General features: G+C 43.6%; 1 protein-coding gene across 1 annotated transcript in view; it reads left to right on the top strand.

Moving 5' to 3' along the window:
* Positions 1–19,663, top strand: part of ryr2a (ryanodine receptor 2a (cardiac)) — a gene marked incomplete at its 5' end in the record, with an annotated part of 278,974 nt that overhangs the window by 165,156 nt on the left and 94,155 nt on the right. Inside the window, 18 exons of the mRNA XM_084078200.1 lie at positions 1,899–2,013; positions 2,789–2,949; positions 4,851–5,010; positions 6,802–6,888; positions 7,476–7,607; positions 8,380–8,474; positions 8,605–8,780; positions 9,096–9,805; positions 9,905–10,105; positions 11,583–11,688; positions 12,078–12,221; positions 13,721–13,848; positions 14,492–14,637; positions 15,885–15,999; positions 16,928–17,060; positions 17,463–17,566; positions 18,849–18,984; positions 19,146–19,332. Of these exons, the coding sequence (XP_083934326.1) occupies positions 1,899–2,013; positions 2,789–2,949; positions 4,851–5,010; positions 6,802–6,888; positions 7,476–7,607; positions 8,380–8,474; positions 8,605–8,780; positions 9,096–9,805; positions 9,905–10,105; positions 11,583–11,688; positions 12,078–12,221; positions 13,721–13,848; positions 14,492–14,637; positions 15,885–15,999; positions 16,928–17,060; positions 17,463–17,566; positions 18,849–18,984; positions 19,146–19,332 (3,036 nt within the window). The remainder of the gene's footprint in view (positions 1–1,898; positions 2,014–2,788; positions 2,950–4,850; positions 5,011–6,801; positions 6,889–7,475; positions 7,608–8,379; positions 8,475–8,604; positions 8,781–9,095; positions 9,806–9,904; positions 10,106–11,582; positions 11,689–12,077; positions 12,222–13,720; positions 13,849–14,491; positions 14,638–15,884; positions 16,000–16,927; positions 17,061–17,462; positions 17,567–18,848; positions 18,985–19,145; positions 19,333–19,663) is intronic.

The raw sequence follows: 19,663 nt of genomic DNA, 5'->3' as shown, positions 1-19,663 counted from the left end.
TGGCTTGCACATAGATAACATTGTTTTTGAGTAATTTACTATAAGTGATCGTAAATGCATAGTTTTTAAAACTGACACTATGACCGTCAAGCGAGTTAAGTGCTCATGCATGCTTAATGACCTCTCGGCAGAAAACAAATCCATTGCCTTTGATAGCAATGCGGTGCCATCTATCGATGTCAATGGTGACATCGATATTTTAGTTCATGCTTTTAACCTGCACTGCTCTGACATTTTAGATGTAGTTGCTCCTTTCATATCCCGCACTGTTCCCACTTTAAATTCCTCCCCCTGGTTTAATGAGGATATTCGTAGTTTTAGACGCAATTGCCGGTTTGTTGAGCGCAATTGGAAGTCCACTGAGCTTGACGTACACCGTCTTCATCTTAAGCAACTTTTAATTGATTTTAACAGTACGGTTAAGGAGGCGAGAGCTGCCTAAACCTCATTTCCTCCAGCAAACAAAACCCCAAAGTTCTCTTTGACACCATTAAAGGAGAATTTTGCAAAAATTCGGACTCAGTCCGAATAAATAAAATATGTTTTTTCGCTCCGCGAAACTGATGTGGAAGCTTGCATTGACTTAAAAGGTTTAAAAAAAAACATATTATTCGCATGAAAAAATCGCCCCCGGTGTGTAAGGACCTTTAGTGTTGCGTTTGACACTGTGGATCACAATGTTATGACAAACAGGCTCAGAATTGGGTGGGTATCACAGGGAGTGCCCTTGAATGGTTTAAGTCCTATCTCCCAGGTAGATGTTTCTCAGTTGCAGTAGGCCGTCGTGTGTAAGTCTGTCCCCCCTGTGGGGTCCCCCAAGGCTCGGTTCTTGGTCCAATTTTATTTGCACTGTATTTGCTCCCACTAGGACACATTATGAATTATTTGAAAGGCATCTCCTACCACCTTTACGTGGATGATATCCAGCTGTATTGCTCTTTTAACCCTGACTGCCCTGAACGAGTGCCTGTCTGCCATTAAGGCCTGGTTAGCAAGCAACTTCCTCCAGTTGAATGAGGCCAAAACCGAGGTGCTCATTGTGGCCTCCGATGGCGTTGCATCCAAGGTGGCTGGTTGTATTGTGTCCCTCAAAAGCAATGTGAGCCCCAACCTCAGGAACCTTGGGGTCAATTTTGATCAGGCCATGCACCGCGACACGCACATTAAATCGGTGACCCGCACCTGTTTTTGTGACCTGTTTTCTGACCTAGAAATGATCATACATACCTTCGTTTCCTCTCGCCTTGACTACTGCAATTCGGTTCTCACCTGCCTCAATAAGACGTCCATAGACCGCTTCCAATTCATTCAAAATACTGCTGCAAGACTGTTAACTAGATGAAGCAGAAGGTGTCGCATTACTCCAGTTTTGGCCTCTTTGCACTGGCTTCCTGTAATTTTTAGAGTTCAGTTCAAGGTCCTGGTGCTCACTTTTAGTGCTCTGCATGGCCATGGCCAGGCACCTGAATATTGAACTGACTTGCTTGCACCATATGTGCCCAGCAGGACACTGAGGTCAGCAGACCAGGGTCTATTGGTCATTCCTCGTACCAGGTTAATCACCAAAGGTGACAGAGCTTTTCAGTCTGTAGCACCTAGACTTTGGAATGGCCTTCCTCGTGGCCTGAGAGCTGCACCATCTGTGGATATTTTTTAAGAATCAGCTAAAAACACTACTGTTTCAACATGCTTTTGGGTAATGTCATTGAGCTTCTCCTCCAATGGTGAAATATGTCTGCGGTTTTGTTCTCTCTGAGATGCATTGTGTTTTTTGTTCTGTTTCTTGTCATTTGAATGATTCTTGATGTTTTTATTTCTGTTGTATGTAAAGCACCAAGTGAGTCCTCTCTGTGAACAGTGCTATACAAATAAAATGTACTTACTTACTAACCCTGTAGGTTTATGTTGAAGAGGACAAAGCCAGACAACACCAGCACCTCCTCCACCCGTCTGTCAGAGGAGGTGATGGCAGATGACAGAGACGATTATGACTTCCTCATGCAGACCTCCACTGTAAGATATAAACACACACACACACACACACACACACACACACACACACACACACACACACACACACACACACACACACACACACACACACACACTCACACTCACACACAATCAAGTACACACGCGAAGTACACACACGAGTGCAATCGATGCAAACAATTGACTTTGCGCTTTGGCTTATTGACAGTAGTATATATTTCATTGTCTGTTTTTTGCTTGAGGATCAGTTATTTTCAACATTTCAAATATGTTTAACCTTTATTTTACCAGGTCATTTGATCACTGGTCGTTTGATCAGTGGCAGCATTTAAAAAATCACACCCAGTGTGAAGTGGGTGGTGTGGTCATCACAGTGGTCATCACAGTGATGGAAGCTCACTTAAAAAAAAAGTGTTTTCTTTGAAGTGCATAGTCCTATTTGTAGGTTATTCATTTCATCATGTGTCTCTCTAGACAATCACAGTGCTGAATAGAGTCAGCCAGGGGTGTACTAATGTAGGGGTGTACTAATGTATGAGCCAATCACAGTACAGCGAAGGGTGTACTAATGAGGTGTCCCAACCCCACTTATAGGGGCGGCTACACCGCCCAAAAAGACAAATGCACAAGTCTCAAAAAGACGAGAACATAAAAGGCAAACAAATTGGATGGGGGGGGGGGGGGGGGGTAACTTAGAGGTTAGGGCGGTTGCTGGGGAGAGAAGGTCCTAGTAATGAATCTGAGTATGAATGAGGCTTTATGCTTACTCAGCATCTCTCTCCGTCTGTCCCTCCAGTATTATTACTCAGTGCGGATCTTCCCGGGCCAAGAGCCCAGCAGTGTGTGGGTGGGCTGGGTCACGTCAGACTTCCACCAGTACGACCCGGCCTTCGAGCTGCACAAGGTTCGAACCGTCACCGTCACCCTGGGAGACGAGAAGGGCAAAGTACACGAGAGGTCAGTGGAGTTGCACGAGGACAGCTGACACTACAGCAGGGTTGCATTGCTCATGGGACGGCCTAACACGCTGTGCAACAACCTTTTTGAACAGGAGCACGCGCAGGCACATGGATAGATTTAAAACAACTTTAAATTCACACCTCAACAAATTTTACAAAGGCTCCCGACCAGGTGAATTAACATAGGAATGAGCCTAGATGCATATCAATTGTCCATTGTGTGACCTGTAGTGTAGTGTTAAGCGACGTGCGCGTCACGTCATTAAAATAGAGGGCAAACACGTTCCAATTCAGCAATGCAACACTGCACTACAGCGGTTGGTTCTCAAACTTTTTCATTTCAAGGACCTTCATAACTCTTGAAGGCAATTACATTCAAAACTACTTACGTTGTTCGTAATAATCAAACACTCAAAATGTTTCAATATTTACATTCATGACTTCATACTTACACACACCATGTGTGTGAAAGTGTGTGTAAGATATACACCCGAATGCATGCATATACCCATATAGTATATGCACATTAAAATATACATACCGCATACAGACACCAACACTACCACATCGCACCATAGCCCTCAATCCATCAATTAACTAGTTATTACATATATATCAACATGTTAAACCGAGCAGGCAACACTCCCTAATCCTAATATATTATCATATACAATATTAAATAAATATATATATATATATATATATAGTGCAAATATAATCTGTTATACTGTACAATATCTGTGTTTTCCATAAATCCCTCAATTATCATGTCTAATATTTCTCCAAAAGATTCTGCTTGAACTGTTTTTTAAATTGTATTATATTTTTACACTGTTGGACATCCTCCGGTAAACCATTCCATAACTTCACTCCACTGACAGATATGCACATGCTCTTCAGAGTGGTGCGAGATGTTTCAAATTCAATTCCTTTCTCAATTCATACCTCCCCTCCCTATCCTTGAACAGTTTCTGTACATTTCCAGGTAATAGTTTGTTTCTTGCCTTATAAATAATTTGTGCAGTTTTAAATTGAACTAGATCCAAAAACGTAAATGTTTTAGACCTTAAGAACAATGCGTTTGTATGTTCATGATATCCTACCTTATGTACTATTCTTATTGCTCTTTTTTGGATTATGCATAATGGTTGAAGGTTGCCTCGGTAAGTGTTTCCCCACACCTCCACACAATAGGTCAGATAAGGCAGTATTAGCGTGTTGTATAAAGTGTACAGTGACTTATAATTTAAAATATGCTTTGCTTTATATAAGACCCCAATACTCCTTGCCACTTTGGTCCGTACATGATTTATATGGGCTTTCCAACTGAACTCATGGTCAATTATAACTCCCAAAAATATATTCTCATAAACTCTTTCCAATATTACTTTATCAATCATTAACTCTACCTGTGTATTTAAGTCTACTTTTTTATTCCCAAAAATAATACCTTTCTTTTTTTTTGTTAAGTGATAATGTATTTAAATCGAACCATAATTTCAGTTTCCCCAGTTCAACTGAGACAACCTCCAACAACTGCTGGAGGTTCTCCCCGGAGCTAAAAATATTGGTATCATCTGCAAAAACAACAAATTTCAAAATACTTGAAACTTTGCATATAGTATCAATAATTTTGAGCCTAATATAGACTTGTATGGGTCCATTTGTTTCCATTTGTACACACTCAGAGTTGTACACTTTGAGAACTACTGCACTACAGCATGGTCGGTGTGAACCCATCGCCTCTGGCTCACTGCTCACTTTCAGTGGTTTCAATGTCATTCCCATTTACAGGGGGACATTCTTCACATTGAATGTGCTCATCTGGTAACAGGTTTAGTTTTACGTCACGTAGAACATGGTTTGTTTTTAATGCATGTGTGACTCATCTCTCCCCAGCATAAAGCGTAGTAACTGCTACATGGTCTGGGCTGGGGAAAGCACAAGTCCTGGTCAGGCGAGGAACAACAACGGCTTGGAGATCGGCTGTCTGGTGGACACAGCGAGCGGACTGCTAACCTTTACTGCCAACGGCAAGGAGCTCACCACTTATTATCAGGTATTGTTTGTCTGACCTTTTGTTCATCTGTTCCCCACAAACATCTCCAGACTCCGGTCCCCATCTTCTTTCTTCCCTCCCTACTTTCTTTCATCCTTTGCTTCCTTCCGTCCTTATTTCCTTCCTCCCTCCTATTTTCCTCCCTCCCTTCTATCTGTCCTTACTTCCCATTCTCTCCCTCCCTTACTTCCTCCCGTCCTTGCTTCTTTTCACATTTCTTCCTGTCTGTACCTAAATCCCGATTATGCTGTGTAATCCCATTATGCTAAAATTATTCCAAAGTGGGGCTTCCAGGCACATTGTGAAAGTGCCCTACGAGGGAAAAGAAATCCCTGAAACCCTATTAGTGACACCTGACATGACAATATAGGCCATTTGTGGCAGAATGAGGGAAGAGAGATGGAGGTGTCCTCCCTACCTCAGTTTTTTTTAGCCTGTGTGGGGTCATAAAGTAAAAGTAAGGTATCACTTAGTAGGTTGACATTTGATTAATCTCTGTTGTGCTACATTTCCTTGGCTGTGCTTGGCAGGATACAGTCAGCGGTGGGAAAGGGGGAGGCTAGACTCGGGACACGTTGTGAGCTTGTAGATCTTTTTCGCTTTTCTTTTTCCTGGGGGGGAAACCAAGTATAAATCAGGCTTTAGTCCATGTAGGATAAGCCTTCAGTTTTTTCCCTGCAGCATCGGTGTGTGTGTGTGTGTGTGTGTGTGTGTGTGTGTGTGTGTGTGTGTGTGTGTGTGTGTGTGTGTGTGTGTGTGTGTGTGTGTGTGTGTGTGTGTGTGTGATATTAGTTTTTGCTCCAGATATGTCCTTAGTCTTGCCCCAGTTATGGTGCCAGTATTAATGTGTCTTGGGCATGACGTTAAACTGCATCCGACGGTGGGGGCCTGGACCTAGGGGACAGAATGAGGGTACCCCTAACCACTGTTACCTCCGGGCGGCCTTTGGCAAAGGCTCAGTACCTGACAGCCCCCAAACCAGGGTTACGGTGAAGTTCTGGGCAGGTGGGGCTCAGAAGCCTGGGAGGGCAACCCGCCTAGGAGAAGGGAAACTCCAAAATTAAACCTCCACTGCCCTGTGGCAATACCCTACATACGGGATGGGCTTCGGGAGTCAACCCCAAGGACAAATCAGGAGCTGGAGTCCCTACAGGTGGTCCGCTGCTATCCTAAGCAACGTTCCGGCAACTCCTGCGACGACGTTGGTGCCAAGCTGTATTGGCTTCTGCCTCTCCCTTGGATCCCACCAGCAGAGTGGAGAGGGGGGACCTGCTAAGTGGGTTATAGCTGGTCTCCCATACCTTGAAACCCAGGCTTGCGCACTGGAGAGGACAGTCCAGCGTCGCTTCACCGCGACGGCACAACACGGGGAGCAGCAGTCTGCAAGGCGAAAAGCACCTCAATCAGCATCAGCAGGCGAGAGCACATTCAAGTGCAATCACTGCCAGAGAGACTGTAAATCGCGAGTGGGACTGTACAGCCACACTATGCACTGCTCCCTCAGCACCACCTGATCTAATCCAAGTGCGCTTGTGCCATGGTCTCTCGAGACTGACGGCCGCTACTACATTAATTTACAATACGGAAAAATGTATGGCGGTTTATCACAATAATAGTGTTAATGCAATGTATTGTATCTAGAGACATTTGGCAAAAAGCATATATTTAAAATAGTTTCATAATTATTTTCTCAACAGCGTTTTCTTGCTGTGAGGACACAGCAGTGATGAATCAATGGGAGAGGGGAAATCTTGGAAATAAAATCGACATTGTCTTGATTTGTCCCTGCAGGTGGAGCCGAGTACCAAGTTGTTTCCAGCTGTTTTCGCTCAGGCCACCAGCCCCAACGTCTTCCAGTTTGAGTTAGGTCGTATAAAGGTAAATACTATGTGCATTATGAAAACTCCCCAAACACAAACAGAAACAAATTAAATGGATTCTGTTGAAATTGAAATTCTAAAGCAGCCGATTCTCAACCTGTGGGAGGAGGGCATTTGCGAGTGGGCCTCCAAACAATTGGCAAAACACTACGATTTTAATGATGATATATAACATTAATATTAAAAAGATGAATGTAAAAAAAAAGGTTGAGAACCACTGTTCTAAAGGATGCCAAAGTGGACAAACGATCAGTAGTCAAACTACGAATTCAGATCCCAAATGTATCACCACAAAGTTACTATCTCTTTAGCCGATCTACAAACTCACAAAGCGATGCGGTGCGTTGTGAGTTTGTAGATTTTTTTTTTATCTCTTTGAAAACGTTTGAAAACATGTTTTTAATGTTCACCGATAATGACATGCCCAAAATAGCTACGTCAGGTTGAAAGTGGTTGAGTCTCTTTTAGCTAGTGTGTTTAACAGTGAGAACTCCACTCACAGACTTCATGTCCAACTCCACTCTATGTTTCTATGCTATCAAATAATATACATTTCAACCTTTATCTTTATATCTTATCTGCTAGAATGTGATGCCTCTGTCAGCTGGTCTGTTTACGAGTGAGAGAAAGAACTCTGCTCCCCAGTGTCCTCCACGACTACACATCCAGTTCCTCACTCCTGTACTATGGAGCCGCGTTCCCAATCACTTCCCTAAGGTACACTTACTGACTGTAGCCATGTCTGTTAAACTAAACGTACAAATAAAGCATAATTATTCAGACTTGTGTAATTTTACTTACTGATGCACATCTATTATAAGGTCTATTATGTAGATACTGTTTTATACACTACAGTATATATACAGTATATGCTTGATTCTGTGACCTAACTCTGATTGGCTGTAAAAATACTTGATTAACACACCTGGGCCGCATAGTGTGCAATATTTCAACATACTCCTCTCCACCATGGATGTGGCTATTACCCATCGTGATGTAGTAAAAACTGTTTTAACTGGGAAATGTCTATGATTTTCATGTTGCCATATTAACCGTTTTATATATTTAAAAAAAAGTTTCATAGTGGGAACTACAGATTCAAGTACACAATTGTTCCCTACTTAGTAGTTTTCTAATCGGATGGTGGTTAGGTTATTTGCAGAATAATTTTGTTCCCCTCTATATGCGCATGTTCCTGTTGCATTCTCCCAACATCTCTGTCGACCTCCTAAATGTTGACCTTGTCCCCAAACTCATTTCCCTGTGCATGCATGGTGTACTGTGGTTTTAGAACAGCTAAAGGGGTTGAAGGCACTCCGCTGTACGACATGCCCCACAACACCCCTTAGCTGTTCTACAATCCACAGTACCACAGCCTCTTCTGGCCTATTGCTTTAATCTATCAATGATATGTGTTATCAATAGCAGTTATGTTGACATCCATACAATAATGGAGTGTATATACGTTTTGGTTCTGTTGTGTCCTCAGGTTTCTGTATCCAGAGTGAATGACAGACTTGGCTGGTTGGTTCAGTGTAACGAACCACTGCAGTTCATGTCCCTGCATATACCTGAAGAAAACAGGTATGCACGCACGGACACACACACACACACACACACACACACACACACACACACACACACACACACACACCTCAACCATGATTTTTTTCATTCATTCATGTTTTCATTGCTTGCTTCCTCTGTTTCTCAGGTCTTTGGATATCTTGGAGTTGTCTGAACAGATGGACTTATTGAAGTTCCACTACCACACCCTGCGGCTGTACACCTCTGTCTGCGCTCTGGGCAACAACCGCGTGGCCCACGCCCTCTGCTCCCATGTGGACGAAGCCCAGCTCCTCCAGGCTATAGAGAATAAGTACATGCCAGGTAATAGACAGCTCCTCCAGGCTGTATAGAGAATAAGCACATGACAGGTGATAGACACACTCGGCATAGAGAATAATTACCATGGCATGCCAGGTAATAGAAATCTCCATGCCAGAGAGAATAATTACATGCCAGGTAATAGAAATCTCCATGCCAGAGAGAATAATTACATGCCAGGTAATAGAAATGTCCTTGCCATAGAGAATAATTACATGCCAGGTAATAGACATCTCCTTGCCACAGAGAATGATTACATGGCAGGTAATAGACTGGGTTTTCACAGTGGAATGTGGTCGTGTGTCTCATGCTCTCCAGGGCTACTCCGTACCGGCTACTACGACCTCCTCATCGACATTCACCTGAGCAGCTACGCCACGGCGCGCCTCATGATGAACAACGAGTACATCGTACCCATGACCGACGAGACCAAGAGCATCACGCTGTTCCCGGACGAGAAGAAGAAGCACGGCCTCCCCGGCATCGGCCTCAGCACCTCGCTGCGGCCCAGGATGCACTTCACCTCGCCCAACTTCGTCTGCGCCACGTGGAGCCGCACGTCCGCGTCCGGGATCAGCGCCGCCAGCTCGGACTGCTTCCAGTACAGCCCGGAGTTCCCGCTGGAGACCCTCAAGACCAAGACCATCGAGATGCTGACCGAGGCCGTGCGCGAGGGCAGCATGCACGTGCGCGACCCGATCGGGGGCAGCACCGAGTTCCTGTTCGTGCCGCTCATCAAGCTGTTCTACACGCTGCTCATCATGGGCGTGTTCCACAACGGGGACCTGAAGAACATCCTGCAGCTCATCGAACCCTCCGTGTTCTCCGAAGACGGCGGCGGAGTCGGCAAAGCGGAAGCGGAGCCCACGAAGGACAAGCAGGGAGACAAGGAAGGGGAGGGCGGCGATAAGGGAGGGGAGGTTGACAATAAGGGAGGAGAGGGATTAGTAGGATTGGAGGAAGGGGGGAGGAAAGGGCTTAAGGAAGGTCTGCTGCAGATGAAGCTGCCTGAGCCAGTGAAGCTGCAGGTGAGGGTCAATGCAAGCTGGAATGTGATGGGCTCCACTTTGAGAAGCGCTGGGTTTATGTGTCCGTTGTGTTTACGGAGATGTGCCTGTTTCCCTCAGATGTGTCATCTGCTGCAGTACCTGTGTGACTGCCAGGTGCGGCACCGCATCGAGGCGGTCGTGGCTTTCTCTGATGACTTTGTGGCCGGTCTCCAAGACAACCAGAGGTTTCGCTACAACGAGGTCATGCAGGCACTCAACATGTCTGTCTCACTCACGGCCAAGAAAACCAAAGAGTTCAGGTCGCCTCCACAAGAACAGGTGAGACCACATGGCCACTTTCACAGCATTTGACATTCTGACAAATATTATTTTTGTCTCTAATTGCTGCTACTATACACTGACTGCCATTGTGTATATACTGTATAGATGTCTGCTTTTTCTTTTCTTTTTTATTGTTGTTATCAATCAATCAATTTATTTATTTGTCACATACAATTCTTAATCTGAAATGTATACAGGTCAGCTCCACAAATAGTGAGTGATTGTGTGTGTGTGTGTGTGTGTGTGTGTGTGTGCGTGCGTGTGTGTGTGTGTGTGTGTGTGTGTGTGTGTGTGTGTGTGTGTGTGTGTGTGTGTGTGTGTGTGTGTGTGTGTGTGTGTGTGTGTGTGTGTGTGTGTGTGTGTGTGTGTGTGTGCACACGTGTGTGTGTGTGTGTGTGTGTGTGTGTGTGTGTGTGTGTGTGTGTGTGTGTGTGTGTGTGTGTGTGTGCACACGTGTGTGTGTGTGTGTGTGTGTGTGTGTGTGTGTGTGTGTGTGTGTGTGTGTGTGTGTGTGTGTGTGTGTGTGTGTGTGTGTGTGTGTGTGTGTGTGTGTGTGTGTGTGTGTGTGTGTGCGTGTGTGTGCACACGTGTGTGTGTGTGTGTGTGTGTGTGTGTGTGTGTGTGTGTGTGTGTGTGTGTGTGTGCACACGTGTGTGTGTGTGTGTGTGTGTGTGTGTGTGTGTGTGTGTGTGTGTGTGTGTGCGTGCGTGCGTGTGTACCTAAGCAAGTGGAGGGTTCTTATGTTATTATGCTACTGCATTGTCCGAGGAGCTGAACAATTTTTTGACATTTTTTTCTCCGTACAAAAGATGTAACAATAAAGAACCTTGAACACAGAGTGACGTAAAATATATAGCCTACAGTATAGAGGAGGAACTGTGCTTGGTTTGACAGAAATAAGTTGTTTCCTATTTCGATACGTTAGTTATGCTATGCAGATGTTGTATGTTGGTGACTATACTGTATGTTCTTTAGATAGATGTATGCAGTTGGCTTGTCTACAGATTGTAATTGTATTATTTCGCGAGGTTAGATTTTTTTTACCTGCTATCATATAATTTAACTGTTTGCTTGGCCTTCTATTTGCTTACTCTATTGTTCCTTGGGGTTCATGGGTTCATGCAATTTCCTCCAACCTTGTCACTCTAGAAAACAGCGTCTGCTAAATCCCTGAACTGTAATTGTAATTGCAAGAAAAGGAGAGTAGAGCCAACTAGAACTATGTCTGCTGAAGCCCTGAGCAGAGATTACATGAGCGTATCAGTCTGCATAATTGAAAATCACGGGGGAAACCAAATGTTTGTATCAAATACTTCGGCTACAAGTATATCTTACCTTATATTAGCGCTGCTGAATAAAACAAAACAGAAACCCCTCTCTTTGGTGGAGCAGTAGAGCAGCAGAGATATGTATAGAAGACAGGTAAAAAGATGAGAACAGGCCTTCTCACTTTTAACCATTAAACCCCCTGCAGATCAACATGCTGCTGAACTTCAAGGATGAGAAGCAAGAGTGTCCCTGTCCTGATTTTATCCGAGAACAACTGATGGACTTCCATGAAGATCTCATGATACACTGTGGTACTGTGCAGATGGCTTACACATTTTGTTATATGTATGTATATATAATGTACTGTATATTATAACTCAAGAGATGATGATGCGATGTGACAACATGTGCGGACTCCTGGATCGCCAACCTCCAATCCATCCTATGCAGCATCCACCTTCAATGCATTCTTCATCGCATTCATTCCATGTCAAGGCATTCATTGCAGAAATCCTTGCAGAAGCAAATAGCGATTTGAGTATTGAGTTAGCATTTACAGTGTTCATAATATATGCACATAATTTAAATGCAATATTTTAAATTTTTGATCTGTTGATAATCACCATAATAACAAAATGGAATCAATTAACGCCCCATATTTCTTTTTATTGAGATTTCACATATTCCCGTGTTCCTCTAGGTATCGAGATAGATGAGGAGAAGGCGAGTGATGCCGACAGTGACTTCACCCTTCGCGGTCGTCTCCTTAGGCTGGTGGAGAGTGTGGCTAATCTTCACAGGAAGTTGGCCGACCTGCCCAAGAAGAAAAAAGACAAGAAACCCAGTGAGTGCGCCGCTCAGACGCCAGGACCCTCTTACAGCAGCATGCAGACAGAACATTGTGGCCCATGTAGCAGTGAAATGTAGTCTGTAAGGAAGAGCCCTACGTAATGAAGAGCTCCATTTCACGTAATGAAGAGCTCTATCTCACATCATGAAGAGCTCTATTTCACGTAATGAAGAGCTCTCTTTCACGTAATGAAGAGCTCTATTTCACATAATGAAGAGCTGTATTTCACATAATGAAGAGCTGTATTTCACGTAATGAAGAGCTCTATTTCACATAATGAAGAGCTCTATTTCACATAATGAAGAGCTGTATTTCACATAATGAAGAGCCCTATTTCACGTAATGAAGTGCTCTATTTCACATAATGAAAAGCTTTGTTATATAACCCGTCGTACGATGGTGTTGCTCGCCAAAACACTGCGGATCTGCAATCTCACAACGCATCGCTCTGGGCATTTAGACTCAATAATCGGCTCACTGACAAGCTCCGTAGTAGACCCGGGTCAGTCAACCAATCAAAGCTGTGAGACTTTATCGACGCGGCGTGTGAGCCGCTAGACATTTCAGGAGGTATATGAGCCAAGTGGCTCACAGCCTGTGAGACGTTCCACATTACTTTAAGTCCATGAGCCAAAAAATCTGGCTCACGGGGGTTGTCATACACAGTATAAATTAGGTTTAACAGCGCTCTGTGGGGTCTCGACAACGGACAGCCTTCAGTAGCGTTGGAGGGAGAGTCTGTGTGAAATGGAGCACCTCCTTATGCTTCATTAATAGAACTGTGTGAAACACAACTAGATAGAGCAGTGTTTCCCAGACAATGGGTCGGGACCCATTTTTGTGTCACGGACATATTTTTATGGGTTGTGAGTAAATATTCTAACTAAAAATATAAATAAATAAATCCAAACTTTAAGAAAGTGAAAATGATTACAATGTGCCGCGATGCGACACGCTGTGAGCTTGTAGATCGGCTAGTTTCACTGCTTGAAAGGTTATTATATTTATGGAAATTCTTTAATTTATTCATTTTATTTATGAAATTATTTTGAAAAAAAAATGTATTTTTTCTTTCTAATTCATGAAAATATGTGATTTGTGTTTTGACTTTTGAAATAATATATTTTTTAAATGTAGGAAACAGATTTTTTTTTCCGCGACCCTTAAAAAAGGGTCCCTGAAAAAATGGAACCAGACCCTCTGTTTGGGAACCACTGGTTCCCAACCATTACATCTTAATGCCCTCAGGCCGTCGATACAGAGCCTTGTCATTCACCAAAAGGGGCTCAGCTAGTTTTGTACCTACCTCCATCCGACTGCTGAACATGTAGGTCGGGTGGAGCCCGGACTAATGCCCCCTCCCGCCCCTATCTGTGTCTGTATGTCGCTTTTAACCACTGCACAAACAAAGTTCTGAAAGGATAATGAAGTAGGTTGAAGTTAAAGTGAAGGTCAGAGTATGTAAGTGTGGTTCTCTGTGTGTTTCCCTGCAGGTACCTTACAGCAGCTGATCTCAGAAACCATGGTCCGCTGGGCTCAAGAGTCTGTTATTGAGGACCCAGAGCTGGTCAGAGCCATGTTTGTCCTGCTGCATCGCCAGTACGACGGCATCGGTGGACAGGTGTGTGTGTGTGTGCGTGTGTGTGCGTGCGTGTGTGTGTGTGTGTGTGTGTGTGTGTGTGTGTGTGTGTGTGTGTGTGTGTGTGTGTGTGTCAAAATAAGCTTAAGTGCTAAAAGTAAAAGTAGAGGGTGCAGAATATCCCATTTCACAAGTTTCCAAATGTAGCCTATAAAAATATTTGAAAATAGCAGTTCTACAAGCTTGTGAGCTTGTAGATAAGTATATAGTATCAGGGGCGGATTAACCCTTCGCGGTGCCCGTGCTTGGACCCGGTTCGGTGCCCCCCGGCGCCGTTTTGTCAACGGGGGGGGGGTTTCGCCGTTTTTCTTTTTTCTTCACCCCGTTTGCTGCCCCCCCCAGGTTGGTGCCCTGTACCCCCACTGTATAGTATAGGGCTGAACTGGTTACTGTATGGTTTGTAGTCATAATCAAAAGTTAGTTGTAAGTAAAGTAACTAGTAACTAAAGTCTTGAAATAATTGTAGTGGAGTAAAAGTACAATATTTTCCTCTGAGATGTAGTGGAGTAGAAGTAAAGGTATTGAAACCAACATTCCAATAAAGTAAAAATCACCATGCCGGCTTGTGATGGACGTTTTCGTCAACATTTTGTCTCTCTCTCTCTCTCTCTCTGTGTGAGTGTAGGTGCGTGCCCTACCTAAGACCTACACCATCAATGCAGTGTCAGTAGAGGACACCATCAACCTGCTGGCTGCTCTGGGACAGATCAGATCTCTGCTCAGCGTTCGCATGGGGAGAGAGGAAGAGAAGCTCATGATCAGAGGACTGGGGTGAGGACACTTGCCGAATTCACAGTAGGGATATAATAGCAACAAACCTAACCCAACGTAGAACTTAAAACTGACACAGGGGGTGTGATCAACATCCCGTTAAAGGCATAGTAGGTAACTTGTGTTACTGTTACTGTGTTTACATAACAAAACAATAAACACATTTTTACAGGGGTACCGAAGGTACTACTGTCTATGAAGAGAAGCAGAACTAGTCATGATTTTCTTGTGATTTTCTCCCTATTGGCTGAAAGGACAGCTAATGAGGGGTCCGCAATGGCCTCCCATACTTTGAATGGGTGGTCCGCCAAGGCCTCCCATACTCTGAATGGGTGAAAGAGCTCCGGTGACAGAATTCAATCACCACTCGAGCAGGAGAATAGTTGAACACAATCTAATCCAGTTGATGGTGACATAATGCTCTCCCTCCCTCCCTTCCTGATGCAGGTCTTTCCACACTCAATTCTGTATTTCTATAATTGGAGACAATGATAACGCCTCTCAGCCAATCCCAAGGCGAGGTCTGATCTACGTAACTGACTGCTAGTAGCTAATATAAAAAGGATTCAGTGTGTGGTCCTCAGTAACTATAATAAAGGAACATCCGCACTCTCTTCAGTTATAGTCTTGGTTTACTGTATTCTTTAAAGGTGAACAGCCGCAGCAGACATGTCTATCTAGAGAAACGGAAGCGTTTCGGCAGGTCGGCCTTCCTCAGCGTTTCAAACTCCTCAGACAGTTACTGGTCCTCAGTAACTCTCTGAGTTACTATCGGGGCCTGTGTGAAAGGAACAATTTGTTCGTCTTTTGTTTTACATTAACCACTTGAACCCTAGCATCCCTATTCTGGGGGGGGAAGCATTCACAGAAAATAGCAGATCTACAATCAGATCAACTTGCGAGATTGTAGATCTGCTATTTTCGGGACGACATTTGGTGTAGAGGGAGAAAAGGAGGGGGCCAAGTACAGACCACTGGGGGACCCCCGGTCATCGAAGTGCAGAGGGTTTAAATCAGTGGTTACCTTCGGGATCCAAACTAGTCAAAATAGCCGCTTGTAGATCTGCTATTTTCACTTAAATCTTTTTTAATGGAATTTCTTTGATTTCCTTATTTATGAAATTTTATATTTTAAAATTATGTTTTACATAATAAAGGGGAAATGTACTCGTGACCCATAAAAATGTGTCCGTGACCCACAAATAGGTTGTGAGGTGGTTAACCTCTTCCCCGCTCTTCTCCCACAGTGACATAATGAATAACAAGGTGTTCTACCAGCACCCCAACCTGATGAGAGCTCTGGGGATGCACGAAACCGTCATGGAGGTCATGGTCAACGTCCTGAGTGGAGGAGAGTCCAAGGTATTGCTCATGTCTGTTTTTAGCTCAATAGGCTCTATGCACAGCAGCCATATTGGAAAGCAATTGGGCTTCTTCCTTACTTCCTTCACAGGTCTTACCAATTATTATACTAATTACGGCTCTGTTTTATTCTGGTCAAACAGAGTCAGGGTGCTGATAATGTGCATGTTGGCTCACTGGAAACACTCTGCTACACCAGTGAGTCTCAAATTGGGGTCCAGGGACCCTCATTGTTTCTTGAGGAGGTTCCAAATAGCCCTTTAATGTTGTGTAACTCAGAGTGTGCAAATTGAATTTGTACACTCCCAGAGTTATGGGAGTCCTTGAAATTAAAAAGTTTGAGAACCACTGTGCTACACTAAATGGAACAGAGCCTTAATTAGTATAATTGGTAAGACCAGAGAAGGAAGTAAGGAAGAGGCACAATTTCTTTCCAATATGGCTTCTGTGCATAAAGCCTATTGGCTCTTAAAGAGGCTTTTCAATTTTGATTTGTATTGGAGAATACAGTGTAGAAGTTCAAGTGCTTCTACCGGCAAGCATGACGGTCTCCAGGGCTTCGTTCTTGAACCGTTTCCAGTGATTACTTTCAAGTAATGTTTTAATCAAAGTGATTAGAAGTGTAATATTGGCAAACAAGCAGAAATTATAGCAATTGCAAGAAATATGACCCAGGAGAAAGGACCACCATAACTCTGAGAGTGTACAAAATACAAATGGAATGTATTACACTCTCAAGAGTTGCAGACCTGTAAGGGTCCATTTGGAACCCCTTATAGGAATCATTAAATGAATAGCATGATCTGTAGGTGCTGCTAGTGGGGCTTATAGACGCCGTCATCATCTTTTTTTACAATAAATAATGAATGTCTTTGTGCCAAGTCAAGGCAACATAATAGACCTATACTATGATATGATCTATCTTCAGGAAATAACATTTCCCAAGATGGTGGCCAACTGTTGTCGGTTCCTCTGCTACTTTTGTCGAATCAGCCGTCAGAACCAGAAAGCCATGTTTGACCATCTAAGCTACCTCCTAGAAAACAGCAGCGTGGGACTTGGTAAGTGTGTGTGTGTGTGTGTGTGTGTGTGTGTGTGTGTGTGTGTGTGTGTGTGTGTGTGTGTGTGTGTGTGTGTGTGTGTGTGTGTGTGTGTGTGTGTGTGTGTGTGTGTGTGTGTGTGTGTGTGTGTGACTATGAGTAATTACACGTGTACTACTGTGTGCAAAGCTGTATGTGCCCCTTGTGTGATGTGAGGCACTTTTTGTACAGCTATTTTAACAAGGTTAATGTGCAGTGTCTTTTGTTCATTAGTACAGACATTCATTGTTTTACAAGTAAGAGGCTGTTATTGGTGTAGTGATGCAAAGATAATTGTTTATTTTCCGCTTGTCAATACCACCTCTGTTTTCATATTCGACATTTCATGTTTGACAGACTTTTAATCTTCTCTTCTCCTCTCAGCCTCGCCTTCCATGCGGGGCTCCACTCCTCTGGATGTTGCGGCTGCCTCAGTGATGGACAACAATGAGCTGGCCCTGGCCCTGAGAGAACCAGACCTTGAGAAGGTGATGCACGTCGACATGTGCATGCACGTGTGCACACGCATGTTCACTTGCTCGCTCACTCACTCCCTCACTTTGCGTGCCTTTTCAGACTGAAGCCATTGTTAATATTTTATATTCACCACTGAAGCCCTATTTCATACTTATTGTATAGCAGTGTTGCGTGTTGAAAATGGCAGATTTATGATCTTTGACGATGTATGCCTATAACATAGGGATGCCAGGTTGAAAATGGTAATGTTAAGTACTTTCTATCCACTAGAGGCTCCCTGTGTGCACTTGATTGACTAAAAACATAAAATAACAACAGCATAAAATAATCTCAAGTTAGCTGTAAGAAATGTAAAAAGATAATGTTTAAAATTACCACCTCAAGTTAAACACAACTGTACCATAATGTCTGAGGTTTGAAAAGTTCACTCCATGATGACAAACCTCCAGAGAGGGCTGTCATGGTACAGTAATAAACATTGGATACACTTTTAAAAGATGGATCTCTTGGCAGCCATGGGGATGGAGTTGGAAAGAAAGTTGCATGTAAACGACACAAGAGAGGAGTCGGTCAGAGGCGTTCTGACATTTTCAGCACAGGCGGTACACGTTTGGTGATAATATATATATATAAAACCTAACATTTCCTGCAGATATTTCATGCTTATGTTATTCCAATAACACAGTAGAAATACATACAAATATAAGGAAATAAATAGATGATGTTTTATTTGATCATGTGAACACAAGCTCCCTCTAGTGGAAAGAAACATATTGCCTTTAATACTTAGTTTTTTCCATTTTTACACTTTCAGAGTTATGGGGGTGCTTGAAATTAAAATGCTTGAGAACCACCGACCATCCACAGCAGCACCCCTGAATTACATTGTTACTTTATAGCACATACATTTGTCATATTACGGTAAGACACAAGGTTTAACCACTTGAACCCCAACATCCCTATTCTCGGGGAACCTTTGCCAAAAATAGCCGATCTACAAGCTCACAACGCGTCGCATTGTGAGCTTGTAGATCGGCTAATTAAGGCGAGGAGATTTGGTGTAGATCGGAAAAAGAACGCACCAAATACAGTGCGACTCAGTTCCATTTTACTAAGTATAGAGGGTTTAAGTTGTTAAACCGAAGTAATATTGCGGAATTCGAAATATTATCAAAGTATTCTGCGGCACCCCTTGACTTGCGTCACGGCACCCACTTTGAGAAACCCTGACTTACAGGTTGTGGGCTACAGAGCTGTGTAATGCTGGACTGGTCATTCTCTCTCTGCATTCAGGTTGTTCAATACCTGGCGGGGTGTGGGCTACTGAGCTGTGTAATGCTGGTGTCTAACGGATACCCCGACATTGGCTGGAACCCTGTGGAGGGGGAACGCTACCTTGACTTCCTGCGGTTCGCTGTTTTCTGCAACGGTAGTAAAACTATTTTAAACCAAATGTCAATGTGGATTACAAGATTGCAAAAAAAATTACGTAATCATTTTGTATCCTTATCAACAGAGTTGGTGTGTTCATTGTTGCTAGTCGTCTCCCCTTCTTTTTCTTCCCTTGCCCTTTTCTCCTTTTTTGATCAGGCGAGAGTGTGGAAGAAAATGCCAATGTAGTGGTGAGGCTATTGATTCGTCGCCCAGAGTGCTTTGGCCCCGCCTTACGAGGCGAGGGTGGCAACGGGCTGTTGGCCGCGATGGAAGAAGCCATTAAGATCTCTGAGGACCCCGCTAGGGACGGCCCCTCACCCACCTCTGAGAGCAGCAAGACTCTGTAAGACCATACAGTATATTGTTGCTGTCGGGCAGAAACCTCTTATCTCCATACTTTTGCTATTTCTCAATTAATTCATTCATTACTCATAATCCATGTGAATATCAATGCCTTTATTTTGTATTACTTTATTTTTTAAAGGTTTTGTTCATACGAACATACAGGTCAGCTTGGGTAATACAATTCCTCTTAATATGTCATCAGTGTTTAGGTTTGGGTCACAGGCTACAGTGTTTAGGTTTGGGTCACAGGCTACTTAGTTTAAATGTCCCATGTAAAAGGGGGTTCACACAGAGAAAACAGCACCAAGTAAAGGGCAGTCTCTAACCCG

The sequence above is a fragment of the Gymnoscopelus microlampas genome (assembly GCF_963454915.1).
Source record: "Gymnoscopelus microlampas genome assembly, chromosome: 14".
In the NCBI taxonomy this organism is placed as follows: domain Eukaryota; kingdom Metazoa; phylum Chordata; class Actinopteri; order Myctophiformes; family Myctophidae; genus Gymnoscopelus; species Gymnoscopelus microlampas.
The sequence above is the reverse complement of the archived record's forward strand: the minus strand, read 5'-3'. Positions and strand labels throughout refer to the sequence as shown.